At 36.0% G+C, this 10,719-nt stretch overlaps 1 protein-coding gene across 1 annotated transcript in view; it reads left to right on the top strand.

Annotated features, from left to right (window-relative positions):
• Nucleotides 1-227: 227 nt before the first annotated feature.
• The window catches only part of EPHA3 (EPH receptor A3), a gene marked incomplete at its 5' end in the record, with an annotated part of 136,707 nt that continues 126,215 nt past the window's right edge, over nucleotides 228-10,719 (top strand). Inside the window, one exon of the mRNA XM_009873398.1 lies at nucleotides 228-888. Within this exon, the coding sequence (XP_009871700.1) occupies nucleotides 228-888 (661 nt within the window). The remainder of the gene's footprint in view (nucleotides 889-10,719) is intronic.

Below are 10,719 nucleotides of genomic sequence, written 5' to 3'. Positions count from 1 at the left end.
TGTAAAGACTGACTTCTTATTGGTTAATTTTGTGTTGATTTAAGATGTTTATGTGTTCTAATAGGAAAAAGTAAGTTCCACCAGACTTTGTCTATTTTATAATGATGTCCAAGCAAAGTGCTTTTTCGCAGCTTTTGTTTCTAAATGTGGCTTTTATTGATATAATCATTAATCTTAAAATATTTCCTTTTTTCTTTTTCTTTTTTTTTCTTTTTTTTCTTCTCCAGTGGGAAGAGATTAGTGGTGTTGATGAGCATTATACTCCAATCAGAACTTACCAAGTGTGCAATGTTATGGATCACAGTCAAAACAATTGGCTGCGAACAAACTGGATTCCACGCAATTCAGCTCAGAAGATCTATGTGGAGCTCAAGTTTACCCTGAGGGACTGTAATAGCATCCCTCTAGTTCTCGGCACTTGCAAAGAGACCTTCAATCTGTATTATATGGAGTCAGATGACGACCATTTGGTAAAGTTCAGAGAGCATCAGTTTACAAAGATTGACACCATAGCGGCTGATGAGAGCTTCACCCAAATGGATCTTGGGGACCGAATCCTCAAGCTGAATACAGAAGTCCGCGAGGGGGGGCCTATCAGCCGGCAAGGCTTTTACTTGGCTTTCCAAGATGTAGGTGCGTGCGTTGCCTTAGTCTCGGTGCGAGTGTACTTCAAAAAGTGCCCTTTCACTGTCAAGAACCTCGCCATGTTTCCAGATACGGTACCCATGGACTCCCAGTCACTGGTGGAGGTGCGGGGTTCTTGTGTCAATCACTCCAAGGAGGAAGAGCCACCCAAGATGTATTGCAGTACAGAAGGAGAATGGCTAGTGCCCATAGGGAAGTGCTTGTGTAATGCTGGCTACGAAGAAAGAGGCTTTGCGTGCCAAGGTAACAATGCCCTCCATGTTCATAGTTCTATTACTAACAGGGGCTTCGCTTTCTGTCCTTACTCCCTGTACTGGGTCGTGTTGATTTTCTCCACGTTCTTGAGAGAAATAAATTAGTTCACAAAATCACCATGAAAATGGGGATTTCTTAATCTTTGTAAATAATGTAATTTGCTAAAAGTATTTGATAAGAGTCAACAGTTGCTTTTTAGTTAATGCAGCGTGTAGCAAATGTAACCTCTCTTACCACTCTTGACCTTCCTTTCAGTAGATTATAGTTTTATCAGGTTCATTGTTTGTGTCAAAATATTTTATTTTTTTTTCATGTGACTTATTTAACTTTGTGTCTTGATGTACAACTTTTGCTAGTGAGGTGTGTTGATTAATTGGGATTGGTCAGGAAAAAAACAGGTAGCATTGCTCAGGGAAGTGTAGTTCCCAAATGCAGATACATATGGAAAAAAATTGAACTTAAAAATTGCATTTTTGTGAATACTTATGAAATAATGACTCAAAATAATTTTCTCCAAACTTTTGGTTCCTGCAAACTGTGGTTATGTGAATGCTCCCAAGAACAAGACTACACCAGGGATTTTGAGGTTTTCCAGAAATGATCTTTTAAACTTCAAAGAAATGCATATTATATTTACTTATTTTTAGTATCAACCAAAATGATGGTAGTATACATTTTGCTCTCTATAAAAGTACATTTTAAAGTTTTGTGCTAATTGGATCTTTAAACAGCTCAAAGAGTGCCTTAAAGGAGGCTGGCTCGGTCCCCATGTGTTGCCAGGTCTAGTCGAGAGGTGGCATCCCTGCCCAAAACCAGGGAGGTTGGACTAGATGATCTCTAAGGTCCCTTCCAGCCTAGGCCATTCTACGAATTCTATGAAAAGGGGCTCACATTAAATAAATAGGTAAAACAGTATTATCTAGAAATACCATGGATGGAAGGAGTAGTAACTGAGATACTTAGTGTGGAATGTGTGTTTCTTTGTGTACATGTGCACATGCGTGTATCCACAAGAAGAAAAATTTAAAGTATTCTGAACTTGGCTGAGAGAGCACTTATTCCTTTTCATTGATCCTACAGGAATCTTAATGTCAAACAAGTAAGTCCTGGGGAGCTACTAGGAGCCCACCAAACTATAGCCAGGTAGTTGTGAAAAGTGTTGCTCTAATTAAGGTGACTTTTTCTCAGAAAGTGCCAGGGAGGTGTGGGAGGAAAGAGTTTTGTTTGGTTTTGTTTTTAAGTAGATTTTTGGTTGATTTTGCCCTCAAAATGAATGAATTGTTGAGCTGATTCTTTTAAGTATGCTTTTCTACAGTTAGATACTAATATTAAAAAAAAAAACAAGTGAAACTCTTCTGCTAAGAGCTGAATCTGGGAGAGGATATTTTATTATTCAGAAATGCTTTATATGGGGCCTTTTATAGCTACACTTAAAATGGTAAAATGTTAGTGATACTTTCTTAACCACTGCATATAGTCTTGCTTACTACGGAGGTATAGAGCAGAAAGTATCAGGCTACAACAGAGCAAAAGTTGAACGAATAAAGTAAGTAAATTGTTTTATTAAAAACAGATTCTGAAATGGTTGGGGATGACAAGGCAGCTCCAACTGAGTTCTGCAGAGATTAGAAGCAAGTTCACATCCATGTGTGAGCATATCATACATGATTTGGAAGGTGTAAAACTAGACCATAGGAATATTTTTTTTTTTGACTTCCTCACCAACTGTTGATCAAGGAAGTGACATATGATGAAACCATTAACAATAGCGACAGGTCCTTCTGGTTTATTCTGATTTAACATATAATGTTCTACCAACTTTCATTGAAAGTCATATTTATCAAATATTTTCAGTGTGGTGTGATTGAAGTGGCACTCTAAAAGCAGTCAGTAGTTCAAAACTTCCCATTTGTCAGCATTGTAACTCAACAGGAATTGTAAAGTTCGGAAAGAGAGTTTAGTTTTGACCTCGGACTCAAGGCTCCTCCTGCACTTTTCCTTCTCTTTAATTTAGGAAAAAAAAGTTTCAGCTGAAGTTTGAAAGGGTAAACAGTAGTAGAAATTACTATCCTTCCAGTACTTGAAAACATTCAACAGCTTAGTGTCTGTCACTACTTGATCCTACATTCAGACTGTTTCTGATTTTATTTCTTTAATGCTGTTTTCAGAAACAATGTCATTTTGCATCAGCAGGAGATTATCACAGTTAAAATAAGGACCCTAATGATGTTTGATCAGCCTATTTCAGTTTCATTCAGAAAAGCTTTTCTTGTCCTTGGAAAAATATTAAGGCAAAGTCATGCCTCCAAATAATACAAATTGTACCATTTTCCATGACTCCTACCTTTCTCTTCATAGCCAGAAATAGGCTCAAGCCATTTTTGTTATTGGTGTACATGTAAAAATGCACATGGTTTTACATGATATTTATATCTAAGCTCTGAAGAGCTAAGATTGGACTATTTACTTTACTCAGCATATTGGTTCTTGTTGGAAAGATTATTGTTCTGTTCTGGGTCCAAACAATTGATGAGCATTTTACATGTACAGCTGTACAACACCTACCTGGTCAGTTCGATGAAGAATTGGGACCAATTTTCCTGTGACCATTCTTGTACTCTGTGTGTGTGGAGAAATGATTTCTCAAAAGAAAACTGTGTATCTCACCTTGAGGAATTCTGATTTTTGTGGTATGCTTTCAATTAACAGGCTAAGATTTAACACCTGCTCTAGCAAAGATTTTGGCACCTGGTCAGTATTATAGAGGGATTAGGTTTGTATAAGGTAAGGTGAGACGTGTCAAGGAGCTTGTTGGAAAAAGTTTCATTCCTTTTATTTCCACTTGGCTAATACAGGTTACTTAACTAGATATACTATATGTCATCCACTGTAGATGGTTACTACAGCTCTATTAGCACTTATATCATACCTATCCTGTCTATTTAATTTTATTGTAGTATTCAATGACTGACTAGGACTTCTTCACAATATCTTTTCTAAATTATCTATTCATCCATTTTGGCCAAACTGCATCTTTACAGCATCTTCTCTCTCAGAATTAGTGTGATTTATTTTGTTTTAATTAGGGAAAAGACCTGACCGTCTGGAACTGCACGGTAAACCTAGTGCTTTCTGATAGTCTCCATCCTATTCCCCAGTCAGCACAGATAGCTCATCTTTTTAATTTGGTCACACTCAACCAGCCATAGGCGATCAGATCAGAGGTTTTTCTGCCTTAGTGTTCTTTCTTTGATGGGGACTAATGGCAGATTGCGAAGGAAAAGTGTAAGGAACTGTATAAAGCACTGCTTTAGTGGACATACCTTTCAGCTTCTGCCAATCTGCTGTTGACTTTCTAAGGCTTAGGATACATCTTGTAAGAAAGACTGTGTATGAATGAATCAATGACCTGCCACTTAGTTAATTTGTCTATTTTTTGATTCAAATTTTTAATCTCTGTAATTTTTTATGGCAGTGAATGCTATATCTTGTCTAGTGTGGAAGACTTACCTTCTTGCTGTCTTCGAGCCGTCTGTTTTAAGTCGGTTGGGTAAGGTTTTCCATGTTCTTGTATAGTGAGAAAATAATAACTGCTCCCTTTTCAGCGTCCATATTAATACTTTTCAATGTCTCTTTCATGTCTAGTATCTTGTACCTAATACCTGTTTTCTCAACTGTCCCTCTCTACTAGTGCCTTCTTATTTGGAGGACCAGCTAATTGCTCCATATCTCGACTCATCCTTTTTGGCTGTCTTTGTACATATTGAAAGTAAACAGTGTGATTTTTATGAAAAGGGCAGTGAGGCTTGCGTGCACTGCATAAGTAACAAGTACATCAGTGTCCCAGTATTTAAAACAGCCCAAAGGTTAATAAAAGAAAAGGAGCATTCACATCACCTGCCCAGTGAGTGATTTGTACGTGGAAAAGCTAGGCTCAATTTTGTTTTGAACGCTACAGAGAGGAAATAGATCTCACGATGTAAAAATTGGTTAGTTGGGGTAATAGTATTAAAATAAATGGGAAAATGTAGGATAAATGTTAGAAAAAATGTCTTCAGTTCTGTAATGACCTGGAAAACTCCTCAGAGAAATCATGGAAGCTCTTTTCAGGAGCTGTTTTTTTTAAAGAATGCAGTAACCAGGTGATAAAGGAAGTCATGTGTCGGCAGGCTTGGACTAATAAATCTTTTCCATCCTGAATGTGTCTGTTCTGTTGTTGGTTTATTTCCTGCGCTTCAGAAAGACTAGCTAGACATGGAGAATGCTATTTTTCATTACAATATACTTAATCAGCAAACATGCAGTGAGCAATCGTTCATCTGTGTGGGAGTGTGAGTGAGCTTGAATGTTCTTTTGAATGCTCCGAACAGGTGACCCTTTAGACCAAAACAAGTTCTGTGGCTCCAGTTATCAAATGGAAAATTAAATTAGTGGGCCTAAACAGAATGACTCAAAAAGCACAGAATTACATTTTCTGCATACTGTTGTTTTAAGGTAGAGTTCTAAATTTTTGTTGCTGGAATTGAGTAAGTCTGAATTGTAAATTTTCTGTGTGGTGCTATGTAATAAAGTTGTAAGTTTGAACCACAAGTGACTGACACATTTTCTACAACAAAAGCAGAAGAAAAAAGAGAATGTAATCCAACGGTCCTTCCTTATCTATATATTTTTTAGCTATTAATCAGGTGAATTGAATGAGAGAAAAGGGAGTAAGGGGTAAAGGAGGGAGAGGTGAAGTTCACTCACGGTGCCTGGTTATTGCAAAAATGACTTCACAAAATTTCCCCTAACACTAAATTATTCAGTGCTTCAAGTTCTATAGTGAGCATATCCTAAATCACATTTCTCTCTCTGAGTTTGTGGAGATATGGAAGAAATGCCATCTGTAGCTACTAAATCTGCACCATCACTTACATTGCTTAATTCTTTCAGTAGAATGGATGGTGTACTTGAGATGAAAATATGTAGAACAGTGTTAATACTAAGGATGAAAAACATTTCTCTAGATTTCTTTTTTTCCCTATGCTTTAAATAATAATTTGTCTCTGTGTAAGTAAATATAATTTTTGCTTGCTTGTATCAGTAGATAAAATAACTTTACATATAAAGAGAAAAAGGTACTGTGAGGAGCTTCTCAACTTTGTGCAAGAGCAAAAAGACAGAAGCCACACGTGCTTGCTGCAACTGCAAAAATGAGAACGTTTTCCCTTGGAAATAGCCGAGTGGGTCAGACGTGTTGTTTACACTACAAAAGTGTGTGGTTTTAACACTTAGGCTCTGTACAGGAACAATTGCATTTAATAAAATGTAGGAAATCATCATATGAAGATCATAATAATGGAACTGTTAAGAGAGTTTCCTTTTACATGAAATATGAAAAAGTTAGGGATTCACATTTTTTTAGAGGAGAGGTTTGAGGAGTATATTACTCTTTTGGTTTGAAGTAATGTTTTGATTTTACAAAGCAAGAGAGATGCTTTTTAACAGTCTCTTAATCTTTCAAGCTAGTAAACTAAAATGACAGCAGCTATAAATTATGAATCACTTTATTTTTAAAATATTCATTGTTCTTATCCATTTTATATTCCGTAAGTACATAAAGAGAGCACACAGTGAAGGATTTACCTTCCTGCTTAGAATTTATTTAACTCATATGAAAGTTATGTCAGAGATATCCAGATGATTTTTCATAGCGGAAGAATTATGTTGCACTGACTACTTCAGAAAGATCACAGACAACTTTTTATCTAACATTGTCTGACTGTTACAAATTTGGAAAATATTATCCAATTTGTATATTGTAAGCAGCAGATTTAAAATACAAGTTTTTAAGTCAAAGTTTCTTGCACACAATCTTATGGTTTGTAAACACATTTGTCACACATCCTAAAGAAGCAAAAATAAAAATGAAATGATCTGAAATTACTAGAGAAGAGCTTTTTTTGATACAACACTATACAAATTCCCAAGTTAGAAAAATGTTTAAGTGCTCTGTAGTTACTTGTGAAGAATCTTTACTAAATTTCTTGCAGATTGTGGTAGGAATATTTGAACAAAAACATGACTATAAATGCTTCTATTAATTTTTACTATTTAGTAATTAGGAACCTACTGATAGTGTTCTTTAAAAAAAAGCTTGCTAATACATCTCCTCAAGTTGTTCAGTGCTGCAGTGTGAAGATATGACATGATTACGTAACGCAGAATTGCTTTTTTTTGTTTTGAAACTGGTCAAGAAATGGAGAGGTTCAGTCAGAAAATCAGATATTTGCAAAAATACTAATGACTCACAAAATGCAACATAATACAGTGGCACTGTATGTTTGTTCAATCCATATCTCTTACCAGCTTAGAGGGGGTGCTTGCTATGCCACATTGTACATATTGTGGCAATTTCTTCCTTGTCCCCCTCACCTGCTTTTCAAGCAAGAAAAAGATACATCCCTACCCCCAAACCCCAACACAAAGCCCCCAACAATCCCACCCTCCCTGAAGTAGTGGAATGTCCTGGGTATAGACGCAGACTCCCTGCAGTTTAATAAGGGTGTGTGAGACATTTTCTTCCTCTTTTTAACATAGACATTTTTGCCTTAGTTCTCTGACACTTACATGTTGAAGAACACTACTGTAGAATTTTTGTGCATGATTTTACTGCAAATATCTTACGGATGTCTATCACAGAGAATCCTAAGGGATCTTGTTGGCATTTCCTTAACCTTTTCATTTTAATGGCTACGCTTCTTTGGAGGCTTTCTAAAAGATTAAAAATGAAATTAATAGTATCATCCTGACCGTGTTTTCCTTGTACTGTCTTTGGTGACTTTCAACATCAGCTTAGCTCAGGTTCCACAAAGATTGTATTGTCAGTGTGAATTCACTGAACACGCGCTTTTTCCATCGGTTTCTCTGCTGCTTGTGTCTGCGTATAGAGCTCTTTGACAATTCCTTATTAGTTCCAGAGTGGAACTTATAAAGGCTAACAGGGGTTTGCATTACAACTGACAGCTGGTACTAGACTTTAATAGAGAGCAATTGTAGTGAGAGCTGTAAGTTTTGATAACGTTCAGCAAAAACGCTCTTAAAGTAAGAACCATCTTGAAAGATGAGTACAAGACGACAAGAATCTTCTATATGTCTGCCGCTCCTCAGCGTGAAGCACAAGATGTTGTCAAAACATGCTGTTGGCAGACATCTAAATAACCAGTAATTGATATCAGACTTCACTGAAACACTTAGACAGCAGGAGAAGTATCAGAATTGACTGTTTCTTTGGATTACAATCTGAATAGCAAGGGTTGCATTTGTAACGTCTCATTTTCGTTGTGTTTGAAATTACAGTTTTGTTCTTGATAGCACAACAAAAATGTAATACATTGGACTTCACACAGTCTTTTTAGGGAGACAATATGAGAGTTTCATTGCCTAGAATTTGTTTGTGCCCTCTGCTTTAAGTACCTGCCTGCCTTGGAGACCCTGACAATTGGTGTATCTATTGTGCTAAGGCAGAAATAGCCCTAAACAATGACAAATCCTTCATAGGTCAAGGAGGCGAACTATTTCACTGTCATGAATCTGTGGGTTCAGTGGTTGTCTACTGTAAGGTTAAAATTTGATGTGATAATTTAGAACAGCTGCTCTTTGACAGAAAGATTCACTTTCAACAAGGGAAGAAGAAGCCATATGGTAAGAGTTGACACTGTGCCAAGCCTGAATAACTGCAGAAGTGATACAGGACAGTTCTCTTCAACAACATGATGAAATAATGCATTTTTATTTGCCATTGGTATTTCCATTCTGTATGCTTTTCTTGAACCGTACCTTATCCCATGATACTTCATTTTTAGTTATTTTTAAATAACATTTTTTTTTAATTCATAATACTGATTAAGTGACAGAAAAGGGTTATGGGCTTTAAAAATACACAGTTTGTTCATAACTTTGTCCAGGCCACTCTTTGTGCTGTAAAAATATATCCAAGTTTCATAGAAAGATCACTTCAAAATTTTCAGCCAAAATGCCATGCATTGTTAGAGGAGATGTCCAATATCTTGAGTTCGTAAGCTTTTAGCAGTGTATTTAAGAATTCACTTAAATCATGCTGCTTTGATACACATGCTTAAATTCTAGTAAATTGAACATGTGAGTAGCATGAAACCTAACAAAAGTAGTCATCTACCGTATTCAGCCTAAGCGGTAGTGGTCAGTTTATGTGTAGGAGTAAGGTGGTCGTCAGGAGTTCAGAATCCTAGGAAGAATTCATTTGTCCTCCAATTTGGAGAAACCATTTTCCACAGAAGTTAGTTTGAAGTGAAGAATAGATTAACTCTCTTCTCTTTGCTTTGGTTGTGATTTTTGATTTTTAGTTTTGATTTTCTTGACTGTGACAAATACCAACAACTGACTAAAAGCCTTCTACCAGCAGTATACTTACTTCTAAGAATGCGCCTTTTTTTGTTCTCCCTGCTATGTACTGAGAATGTGGCACAAAAATGTTGTTTTAGAAAAAAAAATCTTTCATTTTCTTAGGGGAAAAAGAGAAAATCTCCAAGCTAATTATTAAAAAGCAGTAAAATATCTTGAAATGGTCATCTGTTACCCAGCTGAAGTAAGAAAAGGCAGTTTGGCAAACATAATAAAGTCAGATATTAAACATGTTCTTTGATGTTTTGCAACCTTATACAGAGTTCACTCATACAAGATTTGACCTAACCTGCACAGTCCCTTTATCTCTATAGAGATAATTCTAAGATTTAAGTGTGCACATATAGAATTGTTTTGTTTATAAATGTATTCTGTAGCACTTTATGTCACGTTAATAATGGGAGGCTCTAGGATACAGTAAGTAAGAATTGTTGCTTTGCTTTCATACTACACTATTAGTATACTAAGCAATATAAGGAAATTGTTCAATAGTATGTAGTTCCGGTCTTTAGTTTCTTTAGCTTCTGTAATGTGCTTCTTTAGATTACAAAATAACTTGAATACGCTGAGGGTCTTATAGGATTTTTTTTCTTATTTTGGTAATACGATCCTAATACTGAGATGGTAGGTATAGGCAGTTATTTTAACAAGGTGTTCTTCAAATCTGTTCTAGAATTTCTAGGTTTTTCTCCCAGAAGAATAATGTGGAAAGCTAAAACAGGGCTGAGGGCTTGTGACTTGAAGTGAAGTCAAGGTGTATTAACCATGAACATGAGATCACTGTTCCAGCTGTATAGCTGGTGTACATCCTAAAACAAAATTTCAGTTATATATATATATATAAAGAGGAGTTTGGTAGGAAGCAGGACATATGATGTAATCTTAGTTAAGCATGACTAATAAAACTTCTGTTTCATAAATTAATAGATGATTCATTAAGCTGCCATTTTTATACAGTGTGTAATGTCTCTGACTGACAATGAGGTGTCCAGAGCTTTCACCTCAAGGCCATACAAATATGTATTTGTTAATGCAGGAGATGTAATTAGAGAGGCATATAGTTACTACTTGTGCATGACATCTAATAAGCAATGATGATGTAAAGGGATGAACTGGCTATGACATTAACAGTAAAAGGGGAATCAGCTTCTATATATTTTCTCTACTCACAATAACCACAGCAGATGGTGGAAAAAAGCTAAAGACTTTTTTTAAAAGGGTCAGAATGGGAAAGAGAACAGGAAGGAACAGCAAACAGAGGGAAAAAATTACCATGGTAAGTAAAGTACACTTATGTAATTGTTTCACTAAATGCTGGAGGTAGTATTCTTTTTTTATTTTAAAAAAAAAAAAAAGACGCTCCTGTGAGAAAGGGAAGGATCTTGATGTGATTTCAGA

This window comes from Apaloderma vittatum, unplaced genomic scaffold, assembly GCF_000703405.1.
Source record: "Apaloderma vittatum isolate BGI_N311 unplaced genomic scaffold, ASM70340v1 scaffold11837, whole genome shotgun sequence".
Lineage (NCBI taxonomy): Eukaryota > Metazoa > Chordata > Aves > Trogoniformes > Trogonidae > Apaloderma > Apaloderma vittatum.
This window is presented reverse-complemented; position numbering and strand designations above follow the sequence as displayed.